At 33.3% G+C, this 27,714-nt stretch overlaps 1 protein-coding gene across 26 annotated transcripts in view; it reads left to right on the top strand.

Moving 5' to 3' along the window:
- Window positions 1-27,462, top strand: part of PPIP5K2 (diphosphoinositol pentakisphosphate kinase 2) — a 71,318-nt gene extending 43,856 nt beyond the window's left edge. For 3 of the 26 annotated variants that reach the window (XM_078447646.2, XM_060635260.3, XM_078447645.2), the window contains 12 exons: window positions 1,609-1,716; window positions 1,808-1,924; window positions 2,633-2,713; window positions 5,297-5,464; window positions 7,808-7,981; window positions 9,265-9,337; window positions 11,051-11,170; window positions 12,050-12,112; window positions 13,875-13,934; window positions 15,547-15,687; window positions 19,396-19,521; window positions 25,736-27,462. In XM_078447646.2, the coding sequence (XP_078303772.1) occupies window positions 1,609-1,716; window positions 1,808-1,924; window positions 2,633-2,713; window positions 5,297-5,464; window positions 7,808-7,981; window positions 9,265-9,337; window positions 11,051-11,170; window positions 12,050-12,112; window positions 13,875-13,934; window positions 15,547-15,687; window positions 19,396-19,521; window positions 25,736-25,848 (1,344 nt within the window). In that variant the 3' untranslated portion in view covers window positions 25,849-27,462. Of the gene's footprint in view, window positions 1-1,608; window positions 1,717-1,807; window positions 1,925-2,632; window positions 2,714-5,296; window positions 5,465-7,002; window positions 7,776-7,807; window positions 7,982-9,264; window positions 9,338-11,050; window positions 11,171-12,049; window positions 12,113-12,915; window positions 13,475-13,806; window positions 13,935-15,546; window positions 15,688-19,395; window positions 19,522-25,735 lie in introns of those variants that run through there. The other 23 variants (XM_060635267.3, XM_060635266.3, XM_060635275.3 and 20 more) reach the window with 20 other exon arrangements.
- The last annotated feature ends 252 nt before the right edge of the window (window positions 27,463-27,714 follow it).

Here is a 27,714-nt window from a genome sequence, read left to right as displayed (position 1 = left end):
TACTGACTATATTCAGGAAGTTACTAAATATATGCTAAATATACTAAATATGTAGTATATATAGTGCTATATATATTATATACATACTACACATAGTATATATATGTATATTATTATATATACAATATGTATAGTACGTAAAGATATATAGTACTATATATAACATATATAAATATAAAAGTGCTACTAAATATTATTTAATTTCATCTCTTCATTAGCACTGACCTAGCAGAACCTGTACCTACAGCACTGAATTAGATATTATTAGATGGTGTTCTTATTCATAATGTAGGATCATGAACCTATTGAAAAATTTTAGTATTTAATTTAAACCCTTCATTTATAGTAATTCTCATTTAGTATAACTCAGAAATGTTATACTAACTTATATTTTTCTTTATTAATTTTTAAAAAAATGTATATATCTTTGCACATATACCTTCCCCAAATACACTCACAAACACACAGATGCAGTTGTTTCTCTGGAGTATTGCTTAGGTTAAGAGTAGCAGCTTTGATGGCTTGGCATTACAGCATTTAGAGGTGTGGATAGCCATTTGTTATAATGATGCTAAGCACACATGGAAGAATACAAATTATATGATGTATATTTAATTTTACTCTTCCATAAACTTGAAAAGGGGCATGCTTCCTCAGGGATGTCGAGTGTCTAAATTTGAAAAGGAAATACATGCTAGTTTTGTTTTCTGGGGTTTTTTAATATGCAATTAACATGTGGTGTTATAAGTTTGGGCTTTTGTATATCAAATTTCATTTCTTAAAACAATGCACATTTTATACTGAAGTGCAAAATACTGAACGCTCTTACTATATGCAGAAAATTGTTGTATGCCTTTATTTCTAAAGTTTATGACATATGGAAGAGTTTTCTGTGATGTGGACCCTATTGACTATTGACTGTAGACTTTGTACCTTGACTAGTTTAACCTTTTCAGATAGAATTTTCTACTTAGAATGTTTGTAGTTCATGTTCTCTAGGATCCCTTTCAGTTCTGATGCTCTGTGATTAGATGTTTAAAGACCATGATTATCTAAATGAAGGTGGAGGAGCAATGAAAGAGATGGTAAGATTAATGGAACCTACATGTGCCACGTCCTGCTGATTATTTTAAATACCACTGCAGTGTAACAAGGCATATTTACGGATAGGCATGTAATACATACATGCACTATTTGATGGTGGAAAAATAGCTCTATTCTTAGACAATGGTATTCAGTTTACGAAGCATGATACTACATCAGGTACTTTGGAACTTAAGGTTAACAACTCACTGCTCCTTACCCTCAGAATTCAGTTGTGGGTTTGTATTTCAAGAGATTTTTAATTTTTAAATTCTAGAAGCTATTAAAAAAAAGTTACCACTAGACTTTCTAAGAATGCCATAACAGATTTTTAAAATAATTAACCTAAACATAAGTAATTTATCAAGACTTAAAGATAGTGGAGTTATTTTGAGAGGTTGAGCATATACTTATTTACCTTATTTGTATGGTATCACTCAAGATTAAATAACTACCATAATGAAAATAGAGTGACTTTCAAGTAAAGCAATAGGAGAAAATGCTTACCATATACCTTTTGTTTAGGAATCGAAGGATGAACAGTGGAAACGGGCTATGGATTACTTAAATGTTGTCAATGAGCTCAATTATATGACTCAGATTGTTATCATGCTTTATGAGGATCCTAACAAGGTAAAAAGAGTTCTTGATTTGGGTGTATTACCATAGGTAAATAAATAGCCTGACGTTTTTCATTTTGAAAATGTTCTATAATATTTTTTAGGATCTTTCCTCAGAGGAACGCTTTCATGTTGAATTACATTTTAGTCCTGGAGCTAAAGGATGCGAAGAAGACAAAAATTTACCATCAGGCTATGGCTATAGACCAGCTTCAAGAGAGGTAATAAAGATGAAATTCTCAGGGCTTGGTTATATACTGTGAGATCATGACCTGAGCCGAAATCAGGAGTTGAAGACTTAACCAACTGAGCCACCCAGGCACCCTGGGAGGACAACATTTCTGAGCATACTAGAATTTTATGTTTTATTTAGATTTTTTTGTATTTTTTTCAAAATTTTTTTGATGTTCTTCATTTTTGAGAGAGAGACAGTGACAGAGACAGAAACAGAGCTCGAGCTGGGTAGGGGCAGAGAGAGAGGGAGACACAGAATCCAAGCAGGCTCCAGGCTCTGAGCTGTTAACACAGAACCCAATGTGGGGCTCGAACTCACAAGCCAGGAGATCATGATCTGGGCCCAAGTCTGACACTTAACCGACTGAGCCACCCCGGGGCCCCTAAACTTTTTGTATTTTTAAGGCCATTATTTACAATGCTTAACTATAGTTTTGGTTTGGGTTTTGGTTGTCATATTACTTGAGCACTGTTGAAAGGAGTATGGCCTGTCGCAAAAGATGAGTGCGCAAATAAAGTGCAGTTAAGCAAAGGTCCTCATACTGGATGGAATGAGGCCCCAGGGCCCCCCTGACTCCAGAATGAAGCTTTTTGTTAGGATAATTGTGCATAAAGTCATCTAAGCAAGTGTTAATTAATCTAATGGTTTAGCTTTTCAAGGTTGAATTTCGAGTTAATTGTTGCTATAACACTAGGAAGGGTCAGGTGTGAAGGAGGATCCGGCCCTGGACAATGTTAATGGCTCTAGGCTTAGGAGTCTAGCCAGCCTAGTTCAGGTATGTAAACATTTCCTAAGGCCTTGCACCTTCTCCAGCCTTTCCCTTTTGAAGTCTTTTCCTTTGATGCTTCTCTCCTGCATCTCCCACAGAGCACTATTGCATGGTAAACATTGTGCTAATAATAATAAGCACTTGGCACAAATTATTGTATTTTAATTCTTAGAGTGATTTTACAAAGTTAAATATATATTAAATTTAAAACTTTTTACTAAACTATAACTCATATTGATAAATCCAAAGTGTATAGCTTAGTGATGTATTGCAAAAGGAACACAATTATAAAACAGCCAACCAGGTAATAGATAGAATAATATCATCATTCCAGAAGATCCAGTTGTGCCCCTCCCTGTCATAGTCTCCCTGTCTTCTCCCCAAAGATACCTATCAAGACAGTTAGCACCATGTTTTAATTATGAATATTTTTGAACTTGTTATAAATGAAATCACAAAATACATGCTTTTTTGGGGGGTGTGAGGTGGGTTTTCTTTCATTATGTTAATGAGTTTCATCCATTCTGTTGTTTCTGTTGTCATATAGGATTACATGGCAACAATATATAGAAGTAAATATAGTGCAATGTGTTCATCTATTCCACTTTGATCATTTGTTTCCAGTCAAGCTATGAAGATGAGTGCTTTCATGAACATTCTTGTACAAGTCTTTTGGTGAATATATGTACATGTTTCTTTTGGATATACATCAAGGAGTAAACTTGCTAGGTCATAGGGTGTGCATATGTTCAGCTTGAGATAATACAGTCAAATAGTTTTCTAAAGATACTGCCATCTTTGTCAGCCCCTGGTATGATATAGATACAGATACAGATATAGATATAGATAGATAAATAGATTTTTTTTTTAATGTAGCCATTTTGAGGGATATGTAGTGATTTCTTGTCATGGTTTAAATTTACATTATCCTCATGACCAGTAACGATTGGCACCTTTTCATATGTTTATTGGCCATTTGGATATGCTTTTATGAAGTGCTACTAGCTTGGACCAGTATGGTGTTGAATAGAAGTGTTGATACTAAACACTTAGACATTCTCAAGCTAAAGCAAAAAGTAATGTTGCAAAGAGATCTTTTTGGGATTTTGATTGAGATGACATAAATTCTCCAGATCAATTTTGAGGGCAATAACACAGTATTTGAGGGCAATAACAAGGACTTGGTATATCTCTGAATTTATTTAGCTATTTTTATATCTTTTTGGTACAATTAAGGGACTTTTTTCATGTGTTGTATCTTTGTCAGATTAGTTCCTAGGTCTTTGTATTTTTATGCTATCATAAATGGCTTATTCAAATTCTCCTTTGTTTGTTATTGTCAAATTGAATTTTAACTCATTTTTATATGAAGATTTTATAACTAGCAGCCTCATTGCATGCTATTATTCATTCTAGTAGTTTATCCATAGAGTCATTTGGATTTCCTATGTATATGACCATATCTATTAATTGTGACAAATGTCCAGTACAGTGTTGAGTAGATTTAGTAATGGTAGACACACTAATATTTCAGTGATTTATTAACTGATGATGTGTCAAGATCTTTTTTTTTAATGTTTATTTATTTTGAGAGAGAGAGAGAGAGAGAGTATGAGCAAGCACGAGCAGGGGAGGGGCAGAGAGAGAGGGAGACACAGAATCCAAAGCAGGGTCCAGGCTCTGAGCTGTAAGCACAACCCCACGCAGGGCTCGAACTCATAAGCCGTTGGATCATGACCTGAGCTAAAGTCAGATGCTCAACCAACTGAGCCACCCAGGTGCCCCGCTGTGTCAAGATTTTAGATATCCCTTAACCAATGAAAGAAGTTCCTCTTCATTTCCTATACTCCTTAGTTTGATGAGGGGTTTTAGGTACTTCTGCTTGACTTCTTTTTGCTAATCTTATGTTTGTGAGATTCTTTGATATAATTATATTTACTTTTAGTCTGTTCATTGTTGCTGCTTTACAAAACGTGTTTTAGTGTTATGACTATGCCCCAATTTACTTATTCTATTATAGATATATATTTGGTATAAATTTTTTTAATTTGTTTATATTTTACCTGGGACTTCATCTTATTCATCTGTGTCCTGGCACACCCAGTAAATATTTAGTAGGTCATCGCATGATTATTTATGTATGCAGTCATCACATGTGTTGGGAATATTTGGAACAGAATTTAAATATTCTGAAATTTATAAATTAAAATGCTATTTTAGTTTGTGCTCATGCTGATGCCATTCCTATATAATAAAATTGATGTCTGTTATTACTGTCATTTGTTATTATTTCTTATTTATTTTGGCATTTGATAAAAATTAAGTACTTTGTTTTAGATGGCTTTATATTGTCATTTAGCTGTTTAATTTCTCTGTGGAGTATATGTTTTTATTAAAGTTGGGTACTCTGTCATCTGTCTTATGATACCTAGTACAGTACTAGGCTGTTGTAAAAATTCAATTAATATGGATTGATTTGAATAAACAAACTTGTATATGTACTTCAACTGACTTCACCAACTGGTGGTTGAATTTGTTCATCAGAAGAGAATTTATCTGAATTTTATATGTTGTATTCTTTGCCTACAGAATGAAGGCAGGAGATCTTTTAAAATTGATAATGATGAGGAACCACATACTTCTAAAAAAGATGAGGTTGATCGTGCTGTGATACTGTTCAAACCAATGGTATCAGAGCCAATTCATATACACAGGAAGTCTCCACTTCCAAGATCTAGGAAGATGGCTACAAATGAAGTAAGTATATGTGTCAGAGCATGTTTTCATTAAATAAACTAACTATATTTTAATAAACCAGAAAAGAAAATACAGCTTTAATTATGGAACTTGGGACCCTGACAGATTTTTTATTTTTATCTTTGCCTATTTTTCTAATAAATATTTTAAAAATATAGAGGCTATTAAAAAAGAGATCAGTTTTAAGAATCTGGAGCTCTATGTATAGTTTTTGTAACCAAGTTGAATAAATACGGTAAAATAAGACCTTTCCAAGAGCTGATCTATTTTTTTTTTTTTTTGTCCTGTCACTTTAGGTTATTCTAATAAAGAACTTTTTTAAGAGTTTGATGTAATGAGCAGAGAATAATTTTTGTCTGAAAGGAGAGAGGTATTGCCAGAAATGCTTCAACAACAACTGATTCCAGTGACACTGTAATAAAGATATGAACTTCTAAAATGTCAGCCTGATTGCAAAAACCAGTATAGGAATTTGAAAATTTGAAGAGATAGTTGAAAGTTTACCTTTGTCTACAGTTAAATAAAGCTAGTTCTTATGTTCTCTAATAGAATAACACTTAAATAACTACTAAAAGAAGACTTAAGAGGAAAGTTGAATAGTTGGATTGTAGCTAGTTAAGTAAATATTTAACACCTGTATATATTTTTATATTTTAAATACCTTAATTTTGGGTTATCTGTGTTCTCAGTAGCATGATTCTCCCCAGCACTGATTGAGATTAGTGCTTATAAATGTTGTCTAAATGCTAAAGTAAAAGCATAGAGCAAGATTGTAAGATAGAAACAACCATAAACTTTTAATTAGAAAAATATTTTTTGTTGATAATTAAACATGCCAAGACTTAAGAGTTAGGTATAACATTTATTTAGCAGTTGTTGAGTCAGAATATAAACAACAAAAAAGAATTATGCTCATTTCTATAGCCTCAAATTATACAAACATAACTGCTTTACGATTCTCAAATTTCAAATGTATCTGTGACCCAGTTGGGCAAGTATGAATAGGAAAAACATCCATCAGTAAAATAGATTGTTATAATTTTATAATGAAAATTGTGTACTAGTTAGGATTTCTATGATATTCTAAGTTAATTATAAAAGAGGATGACTAACAACTGTAGAATTTGGGATTATGTTCTACTATACTTAATTTAAAAATGAGATACCTGGGGTTATGTTCAGGTATCTTTAATTAAAAAAAATCGGGAAATGACATATTAATATAACCTAAATTACCATTTGTGTGAGGGCAGTGATTTTGATGTTGTTGAATAAGAGCAATCTGCAAATTAATCAGATTGTTCAAAATTTCACCATTAAACCTTCTCCTGCACTCCAAAAACGTTATAACACTGATACAGCCAAATGTGTTGGGAGTCCATTTTGCAACACATTTATGTTTATAAAATCTTCAACAAAATTACTGCCCTTTGTTAATTCTTAAGACGCAGAACACATTTATAAACCTTTTTCTCATACTTAAATAGTTGCTTTCAAGAGATTATTTCTATGCCATGCTAAACTTTTACTTCCATAAGGTAAATAATTCAAGTAAAACCTTGAAGACTTTTTCCAGCGTCCACCATCTCCATGGATATCAGAAGTTTGTACTTCCAAAAGACACACAGAGAGAAAGACTATTCTCTTCATTTTGTGCAAGTAGATTTTACTCTGTCCTCACTGTCTGAAACCTGAACATGCAAACATGTAAATGAGAATGTTTGCTGCATGTTTTGCCTATTGAACTCTATGAATAATCTTTGGAGGGGGTAAACAAATAAATAACTTGAAAGTGGAAACAAGTGCAGTTTGAATCCATCTTACCTCTTTTTTTTTTTTTTTTTTTTTTTTTAAATATGGCTGGCAGACAGGTTTTCTTTTCTACCTTACATACATTGAAATCTCTTTAACCCTTTGCACAATTCTTTAGTGCTTTGGGTTAAAAGGTTAGTATAGCACAAAACGTCTTGAATATCTAAAATTAAACAATACTTTCATATTTTATAAGTTGCTAAGACAGAAAATTGTTAAATCTTTCCAGTTTTAAGAGACAAGGAACAACTATTAAGCAGTATAGATATTTTGTATATTTAAGATAATAAGGTAATTCTTACAGTTGTCACATGCAATTAGATTTGTAAGCCATTCCTGTCAGTTTCTCAAATATTTGAATTATTTGGCTCCCAAATTACTGTTTAATAGTTTTTTAAAAATTGTTAAACAAATGCAAACAAACTGTATTTTTTTTTCTTTCTGATCATTTGGCTCTGTTGTATCTAACTTTGCATGCTCTGCTTTTTTTTTTTTTTTTTTTTTTTTTTTTTGCCCCTTTCTCACTTCCAGGAAGAGAGCCCCCTGAGTGTGTCTAGCCCAGAGGGTACTGGTACCTGGCTGCATTATACCAGTGGTGTGGGTACTGGGCGTCGAAGACGCAGATCAGGGGAACAAATCACTTCTTCCCCTGTCTCCCCCAAATCATTGGCTTTCACATCCAGTATTTTTGGCTCATGGCAACAGGTTTTTAAACTTTACTTCATTAAAATTTTCTACCTGCATTCAGAGCAACAAATAGCTGTCTTTGAGGACATCTAATCCCTTATATTTAACATCAGAGTAAATCCTTCTGTATTTTAATTTTTAATTTTCAAATGCTTGTGATATCTGACAATATTTGAGGGAAAGAAACCACTTACATTGCATGTGTTTAGGATTTTTACTGGGAGGGTTTTAAATATCCAGGAGTAAAAAATTAATAAGTTTTATACTCCTGGAACTTTTAGTGTTAATAAAAAAATTTTTTTAAAGGAGAGAAATCGTTTTTTTGGCATAGTTGTCCTTTAAAACATTTAGAAACAAAATTACATAATTTGATGGTAAGAAAATTCAGTAACCATTTCCCCCATAATTGAAATATTAGACTCCGTTTGGAATTTGCTGAGAGTTTGAACATTTTTTAAAATCCAAGATTTACATGGACCTGTGTTAATTAGCAGGGCTCATGTAATACTGATTGTTCTCTCCCTCACTATTGCATTATCTGGAAGTATCTAAGGGATATATACAGCATGGGGTTTAGTTGTGTAATATTTTAATGCTCTCTTTATGAGAGGGTATAATGTATAGGTGCCCACTAATAATGTGGGCCAAAGTTAAATGATTTCAGAAGGACTTTCTGTGATGACATTTGGAAATTTAAAATACTAGGGTTTGGGGGTTTGTTTTGTTTTATAGTGGAAGGTTTTACACTTCCATGCTGTTACACATGACTTTTTTGAGAATTTCAGCAATTTCCTTTTGGAAGTATAATGCATTTGATTATAGGAAAAGGGATTATGGTATCCATTAAGGCTGTGAATATTTAAAGGTTACTCTGATAAAGCCCGTGCATGGATCAGTAATTGTATGGTGACCTCAACAGTCTCTGTCTGTCTTTTCTTTTGTTTGTGATTGTTTTTTCCCCCCTTCAAATACAGGAGCTGTTTAAAAGTGGGCATTTGGCTTCTTTTAAGAGAGTGTGAAATTTTATCAATCTATTAATTGTTTCTTTTCATCTGTCTTGTTTCATACATGATATTTCATTCTGAATGCCTGCTTTGCACCACTTCATTGCAAGGACTTCATATGAAATGGACTCCCTTCAGAAGGGGATCTTGCATGATCTTTCATGTTTTATGTATTTCTACTAATATTTATCATACAGCTTATTAACCTTTGTCTGTCTGGAACAGGCTGCAAATGAAGTATGGACTTTTAAATTGATTTTACTGTTTTACCTCATTTATTTTGCTTTCCTTGTGCAGGTTGTATCTGAAAACGCTAATTATCTGCGAACACCAAGAACTCTTGTGGAACAGAAGCAGAACCCTACTGTAGGTATGTGGTCTAAAGGAAATTGAACTCCAGACCTTCAACTCCCTATTTTGCACACATGTAAAACTAACTCTTCAGTGACGAAAGCATGACCAAATGCTATGCTTTATTTTTATTTAACATACACTAATTCAAAAATGTTGAGTTGTACAACTCAAAGTATACAATAAAGTTTTGATAAAATGAACAAGAAATAGCATTTAATTTTGATGTATAATTTTTTTTAAGTGTCCATAATGTAAACTGCTTAGTCCAATTGCCAATGGTAGTTTTTAGTCTTGTATTCTATAAATTAAAATCCCAAAATTCTTTAATTTAGGAAGGAACTTCATTTTTCCCACTTGATAAAATTGTGAATACGTTATTGCATACAAAACAGAACCTTCTACTTTTCTGATTAAAAAAAAAAAATTTAGGGGGGCGCCTGGGTGGCTCAGTGGATTAAGCATCCAACTCTTGATCTCAGCTCAGGTCTTGATCTCAGGGTCATGAGTTCAAGCCCCGCGTTGGGCTCTGTGCTATTGTGAAGCCTACTTTAAAAAATTGTTGTTGTTGTTGTTGTTGTTGTTGTTGTTTTTAAGTTACTTAGTAAAGAGTGTTTTAAACCCTTTCTTGGTGTATTAATTTTCCTTTTGACTATTTCCTAAGAAAAACCAAAGCAAAACTAATGCACAGGGATAGTTGTTACTCTTTCTTGACCTATAGAACATAATTGGTTCTTTGCAAATAATGTTGCAAAGCAACATCGAGAAAGATCTTGCTAAACTTATCGGTTTTAAGCTCATTGTTGATAAACTATATGAGGTAATAGCATACTGTAAGTAGTTGTCTAAATAGGTTTAATAAAAGTATAAATAAGTAATTTTCAACTATATATGTACTTTGCTCTGTATACTAAGTATATGAACTGCTTGTTGATGCCTACTTACTTGAAGATCTTTAGTTAATTACGTATAGCTTGTGTTGGTAACTTAATATTGCCACATGATCTTCCTTTATGTATCAAAATGTATTTGATAGAAACTTATTTAATCTTCACCTAGTGGTAAAAGTTTTACTAGGGTGTGAAGACTTTGACTACAAACTAAGCATCAGTTGGATTGGCTGTGTTTTATTTGCTAATAATGTGTTTCATAGGGTCTTATTAATTAAGATCTTAAGTCATTCAAGTATTAGAAGTGTAAGGTGATTTAGGCCTGGATGACCTACAAGAAGTTGTTCTTACCTGGTCTTCTCACAAATTAGCAAGCTTTGTTTTATTTCATAACATATGTTGATGATTCTTAACTCAAGCGTACCAGAAAAAATTCTTCATTTACAGACATACATTCAAAAATGCTGATCTATTGTGACTAGATCTGTGCGAAGAGAGATTTCTTTATATGACCTGTTAATGCAAATTGACAGAATCCCTTATCAACCTAAATTAACTTCTATAGTAGTGTTTTTAATAGTTTTAAAATGTATATGTCTAATTGTGTAGGCATATTATTTTCCTCAAAGACAACATTTTATACAGTGTTAAGTACCCTTATTTGTACATATGATAAATGGTGGTGGTGATTATATTAAACTTGACATTACAAGCGAATTGTGAGCCTGTTCAAGGCACTGCCAGATAAGTGTGGTAAGAGCCATGTTATTGCATGCTGCATGAATTCCCAATGTGAATGGAAGAACACCCGTTGTGTATGTATTTTCTCTAACTCCCATCAGGGTCTCACTGTGCGGGCCTGTTTAGCACCTCGGTGCTCGGGGGTTCTTCAAGCGCACCTAACCTACAGGATTATGCTCGTACTCATCGTAAAAAGCTGACTTCTTCTGGCTGCATAGATGGTATGTGCACACATGCACACACAGATTCATATCCACACCCATGCACACACCCATGAGCATATAGTACTTCTCAAAGACAAGCCTAAGCCCACTGACTAACTCAAATGGAATCCTAGCACCCTTTGCCTAAGTGACAACCAGTGCTCTCTCATCCATAGCTTGGATTCATGTTTCATCAAAGAGTTAATAGTAGTTAGACATACAGTACTTATTCAATAAATAGTTTGTTCAAATGTGAAGTTTAGAGCTGCATTACATGTATTGGGTCTTTTAGATAGTTGATAAGCCATATTATAAAGAATAAATCTTTCTTTGATCTTTTAAACTTTTGTTTATCGTTATCCCTTATTTTACTTACTGATATTGATAAAAATAAAATAAAGTGAATGGAATGTAGATAAGTAGAAGAAAATATACTTCTATACTTGGCAATATTTTTATAAAAACAAACATATGATGAGAATATTTTAGAATCCCTAGTTGGATAGCCTCTCACTGTTGTTAATGTACCTTAAGTTTTAATATTTGGACTATCCTTGGAGGCTTCTGGAAGCTTGTCCCTTCTATTAATAGGAGTGTTTATTACCCTTTGATTTATTTAAAACTTCTTTTCATATATCCACAAATTTACTTAAGTCAGTAAAACATGGACTTAACAGAATTGCTGGCTCATCCTGCTTTTCTTTCTTTTGTGTATTTCATTAAACACTTTGCCTCTATCCTCAAGCCATTTTACTTTTAACCAGTACCCTCTCTCATTCCCTTCTGCATGTCACCTAATTCTAACCTCCTTATATATTTGTTTTTTCCCTCTTTTTTTAAGTGTCCTTCTTTTGGTAGCTATTACGAATTTCAGGTACCTGTTTTTCTCTTTCTCAGACGCCACACGCGGTTCTGCTGTTAAAAGGTTTTCTATCTCATTTGCTCGACACCCAACCAATGGTACGTTTTGCTTTTATTTTAAAAGATACTCCCCTGCTTCATCCTTTTTTATTTTTCTTTTATTTCAAACTGTGGGGTATACAGTATCATTCATTTCTCCATTCTTAATTTCAGTTGGCATGTAATTCCAACTTACTATTAATCCAAAATATTGATACTGTCTCGCTCCCTTTATCAGCTGTAATTTACACAATCATTTAACATCACTCATCTCAAATTTTTAAATGACCACAATGATGATGAGTTTTAATACTAAATTAGCACCTAAAAATCCCTTCTAATTTCTCAAGTGATCAGTCTACACAAATTTTAAAAATACAACAATTAGTATTGTTTTCTTTTTAAGTCTTAATTATTTTAATGTTTTTTTTTCTTCCTGAATTCTTTTCTGATCACATAGTTATTTTATTGAGCTACTTGATAAAAAATACTGAGCCACGCTTGTCAAACAGCCAGATGATGTCTTTGAAAAGTTCTTGGGATCTAGGAGATGCAGATTTCACTGTGTAACATTTATCAGTGGCTCTTTGTCTAAAGCAAACTCAACCTGGTCTGGAGACCTCTGAAAATTTTATCCAGTATTTACTTTATCCTCATGTGGCCGTATGGTTTGCTGTTGTCAAGCAACCAATTCTTTTTGGTACCACTGCTTTTCGTTAAAATTTGGAGAACTTCTGATAGGAAGAACACTAAGCTAAAAATCTAGAAAGCTCATTCAGTTAAATTCAATTTCTGAGGCTGAACAGTACAGTAAAGTGTTTTTGTGGCCATTGTTTATAAACTGAATTGTTGCATTATTACAGCTTTCTTACACAGAGCTTGTTCTTCTGGGTCAAGAGGGAATATTTACTGACCACTTGTAAATAATTGAGGATAGAAGAATTTAAAAGAAAACATACCCGTTTTTGCTTTTATTCGGAATGAAGGTACTTTTATCCCCTGGAATTTTTTTTTTCCTTTTAACTGCAAATACACCTTTCAAAAATTCAAGTCAAGTCTTTCAAAAACTTAGATGAAACTGAAGGATTAAACACAAGTTTATAGCCATTCTCCCCCTTCTGGATCCTATAGAAGTGCACTAAATACTTCTGGAGGTGGAGTAAGAAGATCTCATCCTCAACAAGAAAATTTACCCTTAAAGCTTATGTGCTTTTCCTCCTTTGTAGCTCTTTAAATGCTACTTTCTGAAGAAAAAGATCCTTATTTGATACAGCTGCAGCTTCTAAAGAACTTCTTAGAAGAAAAACCAAAGTCACAAGAAAAACAAGTCACAAAATTCTAAGAAGAGACATTGCAGGTTTAAGACTGACTATAGTTTTTGTGCAGAATGCTTATGTATTTACAGCCAGTATGGAAAGTTTTACATAGGAGAAATCTGTGTTTACTGAAGCTTTAAAAAAAAAAAAAAAGTTAAATTTAACAGAAAATAGAGTAACTTTATATTCCTTTGGCTAAAGCTTTTTTAAAAATGTGGATTTTCCACACATGTGACTTAATGCGTTTAAAATGCATTTCTTTCAATTCTAGAAATGTTTCTTTGGGGTTTTCAAGATTTTTTTTTCTTTTTTATACTGTGTTGTCTTATCTGTCCTATGAATTGTCATTTGACTCTTTCACTTTTTATTTCCCCCTAACTTTCATGTTATTTCCATCTTAATACATATCATGGACTTACCCCCTCCCTTCATCTTTAGTTCAAGGAACATGGTGAAACAAGTATCTTCTGACAGTGCTTTACCTTATTTTCTGGGCCTCTGTGCAGAACACCTACACCTCTATAGGTGCTGGTCCGTTTCCTCTGTGGAATGTCTAGGCTCCAGTGGTATGTTTTTATAGCTTCTAAACATGACAGCAGGGTGGCTTTTTAAATTGCTGCGCTAACCCTTTCATTGTGCATTAAATACAAAGTTTACTAAAGATAAATGGGGAAAAAATGCAGTCCTGAGGAACCTGATTATATTATTATTTGCCTGTTATAAAATCTAACAGGCAAATGCAAGGAAATAGCTGTTACAGAATACTTAGCAACATTCTGATGAAAGGATAAAAAACATAACATTGCTAAGTTCAGTGTAATGCAAAGAAAGGGTTTGCGCTTATTTGCATGAGTCTTATACTTTAAAAAAATGTATTACTTGTGCAAGCCCAATTCTTTTAGTGCTTTATTTAGGTGCTTTAGCTGCTGTTATGGTATAGTTTGTTTTGTTTTGTTGTTTAAGCATATGTAACATTCCGTCATGCTTTGGTTTGCACCTGAAAATCAAACATACCAATTTTGTAAATCCTTTGGTTATTTTCATAGAAAGATTAGATTCTCTTTTAACCAGTTTCCCTATTCCAGCCAAGAATTAGTCAGTTCTTGGGTCACTGTTTCCTCCTGAAATTAAGTAAATATCAGTCAGTGTTAAAATGAGCACATGCCTATTGAAGCAGAGAATTTTGTAGTCTGTTTGAGTTTAATTAATTTTTACTTTTTATTTAATAACGTTAGCCTTTATATAAAATCTTAATCTAAGTATTAAAAGTATTTCCTTTGGAGGGAAATTAGTTTGAATGTTAGAAAGAAGAGGTGCAGGAAGACTTACTACTTTAATTGTTTATGAGAGCAATTTTAAAAGCCATTCAGTTGAATAAAATTTAAATCAACAGGCAATTTTTATAAAAAGCGAATAACCTATATCTTGTTTTTTAAAAAAGTGTATATTGTAAGCAGTTTTGTTTCACTGATGGTATTAATATTTATGTGCATGGTTTGTTTCATGAAATTTTTCTATTTCTGTGCCATTGTTGAATGCAAACATGTCTGTATTTTGTATTGCTTTTTACTTGGCCTAACGGTACTCAGCTAGCAATTTCCAACAATAGAATATTTGAGTTATTTCAATAAAGGTAGGTAAAATGTGTTTTGGAATTTGATTTTCAGCATAAATGAATGAGTGTGGTTTTCAGGTCACACTAGAGAGTATTGTTGGCCTTGGTATTACTAGAAAAGTTACTTAAAATCACTCCTCAAGTAATTACAATGTAATCATTTTTCAACAAGAAGTTAATTTTAACATCCTAGCATCAGAGACACATCATGGCATCAACTTACCTGTCAAATAGACCTGATCTTTATAAAGTACAAACTTAATGTAATTTTTCTGTCCCCCCCCCCCAGGTTTTTTTTCTTTAAGTATCATTCTTAGATTTTACTAAAGTGTAGAATGAAATTGTGTGCATGCGGTACTATGTGAATACATTTAAAATGAAATATTTGTCACATCTTGTTCCAGTCCCATATTGCATAGCATCTGGTGTCATGACTTCAGAGATCTCATGTGATTGCATGTGATAGATTGGAAAGACCTAACCTGTACAGTTCTAAGCAATGGTCTTCTTCCTTCTTAATTATTTTTTAAATATCCAAATTTTTTTTCATTTCTTTTTTTCAGGCTTTGAATTGTATTCCATGGTGCCATCTATTTGTCCTCTAGAAACTCTTCACAATGCCCTGTCTTTAAAGCAGGTGGATGAATTTCTTGCTTCCATTGCTTCTCCATCAAGTGAAGTTCCACGGAAGACCCCTGAAATTTGTAGGAAAATAATTATTATTGTTATTATTGTTGTTGTTGTTGTTTTTATTGTTATTAGTTTCATTATTTTGTGGCAGTGATATTATCAGACTATAAGAAGAATTATTACAACAAACTCATGTAGTGATAGTGAATAAAATTTTAGGAGAGAAGGGGGTATAAAGGAACATTATTTGAAATTCTTTGGTGTTATTGATGTGGAATGCACCACTTTTCTTTATAACTCCCAAAAAACTTTCCTCCCAAAAAAGGAAAAAAAAAAAAATCTAAGACCCAGCAATAGAAGTCAACAATATAGACTGATGGCCTTTTTTTCATTTTCTTATTGTGTGTGATTTTACAATAAACTTTTTAAAAACTACAAAATACCATTTGTAATTAACCCACACATGCACAAATAACCATCCATGCCTCACCACCTCTGGTACATATTCACAATGATTCAGAAGGAGCTCTTGGCTAAAGAGAGCAAATTAGGACAACAGGTTTTCAAATTATGTTCTTCAGAAAATATTCTGCAAAAGTTAATGCATGTGTGTGAAGAAAAGGGATTCATGACTCAGTAAATTTTGGAAACTGTATTATATCCCACCTCCCTTTGGAGAGACAGAGTTACATTAATGTAGGAAAACTGTATACTTAGATTTTCCAAAACTTATTTTTTGAGAAGACACATTTTTGGTGACACATTTAGACACCATGTAGCACTATTCTGAGGGACATCATTCTGGGAAACCTTTAGGGCTACCTTTTTTGGGTATGAGAAGTCAGCTGACTACTATGATCCCCAGCTCTATAGGATCCTTCAGCCTGTGGGAATTTCCAGTTTAGGAAGCATCCAGTTTGGGAGAGCATGCTCTGCTTAGTTAAGAATCTTGCTAGGGCTAGTCCTTTTTTTGGAAAGTCACAAACATTGAGTGTATACCTTTCTTCTTTTTGTAAGGAGCATACTATAAATGTGTTTCTCTGAAGAATGAAACCAGAGGTCTTGGAATGAAAGCCACTTTCGTGTATTGCTGTTCTCTTCCCTTTTCTGGCTTCCACATTGTATTATTCTAGAGAGTTCTCGTCACATTGTATTCTGTCTAAATGGCACCCCTTGCATTTCTCCAGTATAGTGGGCTTCCCTTTTCTTCCACGTCTGGTAGTAGAGGTCAGGTTTCAATCATTGATGGCAATGGAGAGATACTTGGGTTTATGTTCTAAAATATTTCACTTTAAGAATGGTTTTAGGAAGTAGGATTTAATTTCAAAGTTTTCCTGTGAATGTGTCTGACTCTGAGAATTGATAATACTCCAAATGAAATAACTTCTTTAAGTTGTGTGAGGTCAAAGTTAGGAAAATGAAGTATGTTTATCTTCTTTTCCCTGTTAGCTGATAGAATGGAAAATGCTTTTCCTCAGAATGCAGTGGAGAACCTGAATTAATTCTCATTTACCATTTACCCCTTTATATTTGATGTTTCACAGCTTCACTGGGGCAAGGATTTATAATCTTAAAATAAAGATGAAAGAAAAGTTCTAATTAGTAAAAAAGAACTTAGGATAGATAATCAATGTTATTTAGAATTTAGAAGATTTTCAGTGAGTGACTTACAGGTAACAGCAGTAATGACATCTGTTTTGGAAAGAGAATTGGTAGAACATTTACAGAAAGAAAATCTCTGAAGGTATATTCTGTGGTGCTGTTTTATTATGATGGCTTTATTTCTGTGGTTAGTGAATTCAATTAATCAGAGTATATTATTGAGGTGTATTAATGAAGGATATTAAATTCCTTTTCCAGTTCAGATTAGCTCTTTTCTATATCATGGATATAAGTTGTACCCCATATTCTCTAGTTCTCTTAAAATTTCATGCCATTACTTACTAAGGAAACTAGATAAGAACGTAAATACAGTTAATGCAACTCATTGAGTTGAATAAACCTTAAAATCAAGCTAGTTCATTGATCTTCAGACTGTATTCCCAAGAGCTTTTGGAAATTCCATTAGGAAGATGATGCTGAATGGTTAGGCCTTATGTCATGCATGGCTGCTTCAACTAGAGTATATGTTTTCATCTATTTGATTTAAGATTTCATTTGAGAAAAAATTATTCTTTAAAGAAAAAAAACTTAGACACCATTGAGGAAATCAAGTGGTTAGTGGTCAAGCAATACTAAAAAACCCATGTCTTCTGAGTATATGGTTTTCTAGTTCTTCTTGAGTAGTAAAGAAAATAGGTGCCAGCTATAATAGAAGCCTCTGAATCCTCTGTTTTATACTGTAACTGCAGAATTAAGTGAGGTTTGATGGGGGGTGGGAGGGAGGGGAAAGTGGGTGATGGGCATTGAGGAGGGCACCTGTTGGGATGAGCACTGGGTGTGGTGTGGAAACCAATTTAACAATAAATTTCATATTAAAAAAAAGAAAATAGGTGCCAGCTGTAATAGAAGCCTCTGAATCCTCTATTTTATACTGTAACTGCAGAATTAATATTTAGTAATCACAGTATATTTATATTATTTTATACTTAATTCCCTGAATTGTCAAGGAATTAGCATTATAATGTAGACTATATTGATTTTGTGCTATTTATAATGAAGCCGATATTGTTAATCCTCTGTCGTTCAGAAAGGCTTTTTCCTCACTTCAAACAAAATTAAATCAATTTTGTAGCAACTAGAAGGTAGCTTACAATGGAACACTAACAGTATCAGATGGGGGGAAAGGTGTGGAAATACTAACTGGATAAGTTAGAGATGGAAGTTAACGAGACAGGATCAAACATGTAAGCAGGAAAGAGCTTAGTAGTGGTGTAGTGCTTTACATGATGCTTTCGGGATTTTTGTCATCACTTGTATGTTATATCGTTAGTGACTACTTGGAGCTTCTGCCAATGGGATTTGTATTCATTCAGTGTAGATACGGGTCAGCCACATGAAACACATTTGCTGTGACTGGCTCACGTATTTGTTTTTCAGAGACATGCTGTTTATTGCTATCAGGTCCTCCAAAAATTGCAAAAGCAGGCGAGTTGGTGTTTTGTTAACTCCTCACCTCCCTTCAGTTAAGAACCTGGAAGCTCATGCCAGAAGCTCTCCTTCCCCAGAGGACTTCATACTTCAGAATTACCGTACTTTTCCTTTTCATGCCTCTCAACCACTCCACCTTGATTAGAAAGAGAAAAAAAATCTTTAAAAGTCCTTGCATTAAGATAAATCTCACTAGGTAATATAGGGAGACAGTCTGATTTATTACTTATAAATATAATAGATTAATAGACCATAGTGTTTACAAAGTAACTGTCCCTGAATCTCTACTTCATATTTTTAAGAGAAAAACAATTTGGGACTTTTTTTTTTTTTTTTTAACTAGGCAGTAAAATTATGCCATTAGCTCTCTGCCATCCCTTAAGAATCTGAGTTTCTATCAGGACAATAAAATTAAGTCCATTGCTCTATTCTTGGCATGCCATTAGTAAATACTGTTAAATGCTTATTATTTGCAGTATAAACAGAACATCTATTGGGCTAAGAGCATGAGAGAACTTTTTATAGGAAAGATGATGTATCCGAATTTACTTTGTAAACCTTGCATTGTCTATTTTCTCCTGTAACGTATAGTCCTAAGTCCACTAAATATGTCATTAGAAATTTCTAAATGTAAGGACTTGGTAGGAGATTACTGAACTGCCATATCTGTTTTGTTTTTTTTTTCTTTTCAGCCTCTTCAGCTTCACGTTCCAGTCCAGTAATGAGAAGAAAAATATCTTTAAATACGTATACACCTGCAAAAATCCTCCCAACACCACCAGCTACCTTAAAGAATACGAAAGCAAGCAGCAAGCCAGGTTAGCAGTGTGTGAATTTGTGGATTCTGTAGTGCAATTAGAGGAGTAGTAATAGCTTGCCTTTTGAGTTTAAAATCTGTTTTTAAAAAGGATCATTATACTTCCTAGAGTTAAAAACCGTTATTGTAGTCTGTTGATGTATTTGTATTTTTTCCTCTGTTGTCTCCCCCGCCACTGTATCTGTTAATAAAATATATTTCATACTCATACTGTTCTCAAAACTAACTTATGAACTGTCTCCTATTGCTTTTCTTTTGAGTCTAGGCTTTATTTTAGTCATTTTATATGAAAGATTTTTTTTTTAATTTTTTAAAACATTTATTTATTAGTATTGAGAGACAGAGACAGAGCATGAACATGGGAGGGACAGAGGGAGGGGGAGACACAGAATCCAAAGCAGGCTCCAGGCTCCAAGCTGTCAGCATAGAGCCTGACGCAGGGCTCAAACTCATGAACCATGAGATCATGACCTGGGCTGAAGTTGGACGCTTAACCAACTGAGCCACCCACACGCCCCCTATTTTTGTCTCTTTCTTTACAGTGTTTTAATTCTCCATGCGCAGTCTAATGACATGAGTACCAAATTCAACTATCTTTTATCAGCTTTTTTTCTATTTTTTTTAAAGATTTTATTTTTTAACTAATCCCTGCACCCAACGTGGGACTTGAGCTCACAACCCCAACATCAAGAGTTTCATGCTCTACTGACTCAGCCAGCCAGACACCCCAACTGTTTTTTTGTTCTTATTTTTTGGCATATTTGACTGTGTGGTTGATCCTTGCTGAAATCCTCTCTTACTCTGACTTCCACGGTGTACTCTGCCTTGCTGTTATTTCCCTTTACCCGATTCTTCTAGTCTTATCTGACAGTTGTTCTTCTTCCTACTTTGCTATGCCAGACAGGGTCATCCAACTGTTCACTTTTTCTTACCCTATACCTTTTTTTTTTCTTGAGAGAATTCTATATAGCTCCAAGGTTTGACTGTATCCTCACTGGAAATTTCTTCATTCTTTTCAGCATTTTAGTGCTCTCACAAATTCTTTTGGTTAATAGTTTAGGCTTGGGAGTCAGAGGGACCTAGATTAAAATCTCAACACTACTACTTATTAGCTTTATGACTTTGGGTAAGTTACTAACCTCTCCGATCCTCAGTTTCATAGTCCTAAAATCGGGGTAATAGTACTCCTTTAAAGGTTGTCAGAAATGAATGCAATAACCTATGTAAAGTACTTGACATACATAGTAAACACTCACTAAATGTTAGTTGCTGTTGTTACACTGTTGCCAAACTGTTCACTGCCTCCCAAATAAATCCTTGTGATACTCAGGTCATTTTTCTTCTAAAATGTTCTCCCTTTACTTCCCACTCCCAACCCAGCCCCCTCCACTGGTAATGTATTTATATGATTACCAAAACAAGAACTCTTACAGCACTCTGTACCACTGACTTGATCATTTATCCCTGATAATAGTTCTGTCAGGTTATCCGGCCTTATAAATTAAAGGCAATATCTTAAATATAGTTAAAGTTTGCACCGTCTAAATAATCAATATATGCAGGTACAGACAACTGAAAAAGTATCTTAAATATAAATTACAGTGTATTCCATATACAACTCAAAGCTAACATTTGTATAGTTTTTTATGCTACAAAACACTTTTTTTGTTCATACATTTCTAAACATGGCCTTCAGAGATCAATACCATTCTTATGCCATTACGGATGAAAAAATTGCAGAGGTTGTGACTAATCCCTGTTCACATAACAGTCGTAGGCCTAAGATTTGAATGCTCTTTGAATCATGGTCCATTGTTTTTCTCTATATATTAGACACATAATAAATGTATTATTTCATATGCCTTTTTAAATAATAAAGATGAAGTGGTGTTATTTTGATTTTTTCAATATAACATAAGCCAATAAAAGCCAATCTTGCATTCCTGGAATGGACCCCACTTGGTCATGATGAATAATTTATATAAATGTTGCTGGATTCAGTTTGACCTTGAGGATTTTGACACCTGCATTTTTAAAAGATAATGATTCGTCTGTAGTTATTTTTTGTTTTTGTTGTTTTTGTTTTCATGTTGGTTTTTGTTTTTGTGATGTCTTTTAAATGTTGGTATCAGGCTGATGATGCTGGCCTCAAAATGATTTGGAAGTATTTCTTCCACTTCTATTTTCTGAATGAAGTTTTTTATAAGAGAGGTATTTCTTACTTAAATTTTGATAGAATTAATTTTCTGTTACATTTTAGTGATGGCTTTGGTAACTTGGTTTTTCAAGGAATTTGTTCATTTTATCTAAGTTGTCAATCTTCTTGTTACTTCATTATCCTTTTTTAATTTATTTTAAATATTTTTTAATGTTTATTTTTATTTTTGAGAGAGAGAGAGAGAGAGAGAGAGAGAGCAGGGGAGGGGCAGAGAGAGAGGGAGACACAAAATCTGAATCAGGTTCCAGGCTTCAGGCTCTGGAACACAGAGCCCAAGGTGGGACTCGAACTTACGAACCATGAGATCATGACCTGAGCCAAAGTCAGGCACTTCACTGACTGAGCCACCTAGGCGCCCCACTGCACTATCCTTTTAATGAATTTAGTAATAATTTCTGTTATTCATGATACTGATAATTTGTGTTATGATTTTTTTTTTCATTATTCCCACTAGGGATTTATCCCTTCTGTTGGTGTTTTCAAAGAAACAGATTTTAGCTGTTTGTTTTATAGTTCACTGATTTCTCTCTTTTAATATTTCCATCCTCCTACTTACTTTGGGTTGACCTTTATTCTCTTTCTAGTTTCTTAAATCACTTTTTATTAGACATTTCTTCTCCTGTTACAGAAACATTTAAGGCTTTAAGTTTCCCTCTGAGTACTTCTTTAGCTACATCTCACAAAAGTTACATTTAATTCTCATTCTCATTCAGTTAAAAATACTTTATAATTTGTGATTTATTCCTTGAGTCATGGAGTATTTAGACACATATTGGTTACTTTCCAAATATTTGGGGGTTGGGGTTTGGATGTCTTGTTACCAATTCCTTCATACCGTTGCAATTACAAAACATATACTGTACAGTCTTAGTATTTTAAATGTGAGCTATTTTATGGCTTAACATTTGGACTTGGTACATCTTAAATGCAGCAAGAGCACTAAAAAAGAATTTTTATTCCATAGTTCATTGATGTAATGTTCTATCAGTATCCATTAGGTCAGAATTGCTGATAATCTTTTTCATATCTTCTGTGTTTTTCCTATTTTGAGGGGTGGGGACATGTGGATGGGAGGAGAGGTTCTGAATGTGCTATCAATTGCTTAGAGAGCAATTTCCACTCACAGCTGTACGATTGTCTTTTTCTTCCTTTAATTCAATCAGTTTTTATTCTGTGCTTTGAAGCTTTGTGATTACATACATACATATTTGGTATGCCTTCCTAATGTATTGACTCACTTATCATCATGAAATTTCCCTTTGATTCCTAGTAATGCTTTGTCCTAAAGTTTATCTGATGTGAATTTTGCTACCTCACATTTCTAATGCTTACTGTATGCATGGATTATTTTTCCAAACAACCTGTGGTCTTCATATGTAAGGGATTTTTTTTTTTTTTTTTTTTTTTTTTTTTTTTTTTTTGTAGGCAATATATATTTGGCTTCTTTAAAAACCCATTCTAGGGACACCTGGGTTGCTCATTCAGTTAAGCATCCAACTTTGGCTTAGGTCATGATCTCTCAGTTTGTGGGTTTGAGTCCCACATCAGGCTCTGTGCTGACAGCTCAGAGCCTGGAGCCTGCTTCGGATTCTGTCTCTCTCTCTCTCTCTCTCTCTCTCTCAAAGAATATAAATATTTTTTAAAAATTTAAAAACCCATTCTAACAATATCTGCCTTATAGTTGCAATGTTTCTGGTTCATTAACATTGTAATTATTGATATGGTTGGGTTAGATCTACTATGTTATTATATTTTTGGTTTATACATTCTGATTGTTATTCTTTTATTCTTTTCTGCCTTGTTTTGTATTCAATATTTTTTAGAGTTTTATTTTAACTTATCTATTGACTTTGTAGCTTTACCTTTTTGCATCATTCTTTAATTAGTGGCTATAAATATACCTAACTTTTCATGATCTACTTAGAGATAATTTTATACTACTCAGAGTAAAATGTGGGAACCTTGCAACTCTGTAGATTCATTTACCTTCCTCTCCACCCATCCTTGACACATAGTTATCCATGTATGTTACTTCCACATATATTATAAAGGCTACAATACAATGTTAGAATATTTGCTTTACACAGTCATGTATTTTAATGACACTTGGAAGAGAAAAAAGTATTTTATTTATCCACACATTAGCCATCAGTCTTCATTCCTTTTTCTAAATCTTTGTTTCCATCTGGTTTTATTTGCCTTCTACCTGAATCTCTTTAGCATTTTTATACTGCAGATCTCTTACTGTATTTGAAAAAGTCTTGATTGACAATTTGAGGAAGAAAGTTTTTTCTTTCAGTGTTTTAAAGGTGTTGTGTCCTATTTAGGGTTCCCATTGTTTCTGATGAGAAGTCTTTGGTAATTTGAATTGTCCCAATGTGTGCAGTGGGTTGAATTATTTTTTTCTGCCTGCTTTCAATATTTTTTCTGTATCTTTGATTCTCAGCAATTTGACTATGGCAAGCATGCTTAGAATTTTTTTTTTTTTTTTTTTTTTTTTTTTATAATCTGGGTTGATGTTCACTTTTACCTATCATCTCCATTCTGCTGTTAAGCTATCTAGTGGGTTTTTCTCAGATATTTATTCCTTAGTTTTAGATACTCTTTTTTGATTCTTCAGAGATCTCCAAAATTTTATTTATCATAAGCATATTTTCCTTTGTTCTTGAGTAAGTTAAAGTACTTGCTTTAACATTCTTGTGTACTAATCTAGCTGACCTCAGAAATAGTCTCTACCAATTTATCCATTCCCAAGAAGAAAGATGTTTTCCTGTTTTTTTTCATACATTGAGTACTTTTGGATTGCATCCTAGACATTATGAATGAGATGTTGTATAAACTCCAGACTGTTATTTTTGTTACGCTTTTCCCAAGAGTATTGAGTTGTTTGGGTTTTTTTCAAGCAAAGAGTTAACCTTGGGCGAACTCATGTTGCAAAACTGTGTTCCTTGAAGTAGTCAGCAGCTCATCTTTCACATCTTTTCTTTTGGCCTTAGCTACACTCTTGGAGCCTACCCTCCCCATGCCATAAATGTGATCATGCTTTATACAAAGAACTGGAGACTCTCCCTTTCTGGGATCTCCCACCTGATTTTCCAGCAGCTATAGTTGCTCCAGTACTTGTCTTCTGGTTCTTCATGCTAGTAAGAATGAGTTTCATGTTTAGTTGTAGTCATTGCACATGGTTCAGACCAGATACTCTCCTTAGGCCTACAGCTTTCAAAAAAATGGGGGTGGGGGGGACTCAACATGAGTTTCCTTCCTCCAAGTGTTGATTTTTTTTTTCCAGTATACACCTGCTTTTGTTTACTCTTCAGTGTCTTCGAGTAGTTGTTTTTCATATTTTATCCAGAGTTTATACTTGTTAACCTGCAGGAGAATTAGTCTGATAGGAGCTTGCCCATCCATACCAGAAGTGTCATCTGTCTTAGAATAACTTTTTAATAACTCATAAGGGCTTAATGTTGGTTTGGATGTAGAAGGATGAGTTCTAAGTCAAGACTGTGTATAGTTTTCTAATATTTGAACTTTTTAAGTAGTGGTAATATAAAAGAGGAGAAAATAGATTTAAGGGGAAATGACAAGTTCATTATTAAGCATATTAAGTTTATGTTTACTGTCAGTTTTATATATAGAGAGATTTCTGATAGGATGAACAGAATAAACAGATCTTGAAGTAAGGGAAAAGACCTGAACCAAAAGTATACATTTGAATATTGTTAGCACAATAGATAGATGGTAGTTAAAAATGATGGAATAAATTAGTTTTTAAGGAAGAATGTAGAGTGAAAAGACAAATTTGGAACACACCCCATTGACCTTACTTTCCTGTATTGATGTTGAATTCTAAAAAGTTAAAAGGTTAAAAATGCTCTATTGGATGTTTACAATGTTTCATTTACATCACAGTTATAAAGTTAATTATTTGTCACTTAGCAGTAGTATTTGAACGTGAATTGCTTGTGAAAATCTAAACAATTTTTCTTTTTTTGTATAGCTACCAGCGGACCTTCTAATGCCGTTGTTCCTAATACCTCATCTCGAAAAAAGACTATAGCTAGCAAAACAGAAATGCACGAACACAAAAAAACCACTGGGAAAAAGAAATGAAATCTTAGCAGAAGCTGGAGCTCCATATATTTATAAAAATCACGTTGTTCGATAGAAAAAGACACGTAATAAACCTTGACTGAAAACTGTCAAAGCAAGTAATTGATGTTTCTCCTTATACACCTCTGTATTCATTTTAAAATATGTTAAATCTAGAGAATTCTTTGTATATATTCAGGTAAGGACCTTTTCTCATGATCTTGAAATGTTTAAAACAATGTTTATTAACATTTTAGCAAAACTTACGGTGATGAAGGTCTGTCATTCTTAATATTATGTTTGCTATGTTCCCTCTGTAAAGAAAACGACAGGAGACCTCAGCCTGCCTGTCCCAGTGTCTCACCAGTAATGCTGTTTACTCAAGAATCTGTGAGGTGACCTCTGTACATACTTTCATTTTCATGGGATTGTATGTCAGCTATAAAAACCTGTAGCTTGAGTTGGAATTTGACAGCCAGGATTACATATTACAGATTTTTAAAGTGTATTTCCAAAGAGATTTCACTGACCATTTGGATTAGAAACTTTTTTCCTCCAATTGTTAGAATTACATATATGCTGCAATATTTAATAACTGGAGTACTAGCATATGGGTTATTTTTCCAATATGTGCTTTGAGGTTTTTTTTTTTTTATTGTGTATTATTTAAAATATTACATATACAGCTGGGGTGACTACACCTTTATGTGCATAAATTTCTATATTAATTTGTAGAAAATACTTGCTTTATATATTTCCTTATCATAAGGTGCTTTTGCTCATCAGGAAAATACTGCTTTATGTATCGGGAAGAAAGACATCTTTAGAATTTCTTTTTAAGAGACATAGTTGATAAGTTTATAAATGTTACACTTATTTTCAGAGTTCTTTTTAGATCTAAGGAAACCAGTTCAAAAATGGATATCAGCAGTGTGAGGAGAATGTCTCAATTCTGTAGTTAGGAGATATTATGCATAACACCTCTTTTTAGCATTTCCATTCTTATCTCTAGTGTATCAGTTGATCTCACTAAGAAAGCTTAAAGATTGAACATTGGATATAAATGCTCTTTTCAAACTATTAGATTTTGAAAGGAAATTGAGATCATTGTTTTGTGATTTCATATGTGATGTGAAAAAATATTTACTGTATTGGTGCTTTTTTATCCCCTAGTGCACAAATAATTATAAGCCACTTGAATGACTTAAACTGTAAAACAAACAATACAACCTGGTAAGAATTACATGCATTGCCAGTCAGGTAACTTAAGTTGCTAAAGCTTTACTTTGAAGCTTATATTTAGGATATTATTGAATTCTCATACGAACACAACTATTAAAACTCTTCAGGAGGCTCTCCTAACTTTAAATCATCACCTATGAATTGACATTTAGAAAATAAACATATTAAGTGTTAGTTTTAAAAGGTACCAGATGCAAAAGTCACAAATATATACAATTATATAAGTTCATATACTTCACGTGAATGTACTTGTATTATATGGAGACATGTCTTGTAAACAGTTGAATGTACCTAAACTTTCTGTATGTGAAAATGTTAATGTGCTCAGTGTGGGAGTAAGAAGCTACTTTTATTTTTTAAGTGGAACTTAATTAAAATATTTTATTTCCAGAATCAGAGAGTCAATGAAGTGGCAACTTATTTTTGATTTCTAGTCTTTATCTCTTTATTTTTAGCTTTCAAAGTAGAAATAAGAAAACTATTTGAGTATTAAACAATGCTAATCTCAGATATGAAATAAAACTTACTGTTGGCCATATCTATTTCCTAGAAGTTAGCTACAGAAATTCAGCATAGCTCATTTTTACCATTGTTATACATGAACTATGATTTCACCGTAGTCACTAAACTCTGTAATATTTTTGT

Source organism: Panthera onca, chromosome A1, assembly GCF_046562875.1.
Source record: "Panthera onca isolate mPanOnc1 chromosome A1, mPanOnc1 haplotype 2, whole genome shotgun sequence".
Lineage (NCBI taxonomy): Eukaryota > Metazoa > Chordata > Mammalia > Carnivora > Felidae > Panthera > Panthera onca.
The sequence above is the reverse complement of the archived record's forward strand: the minus strand, read 5'-3'. Positions and strand labels throughout refer to the sequence as shown.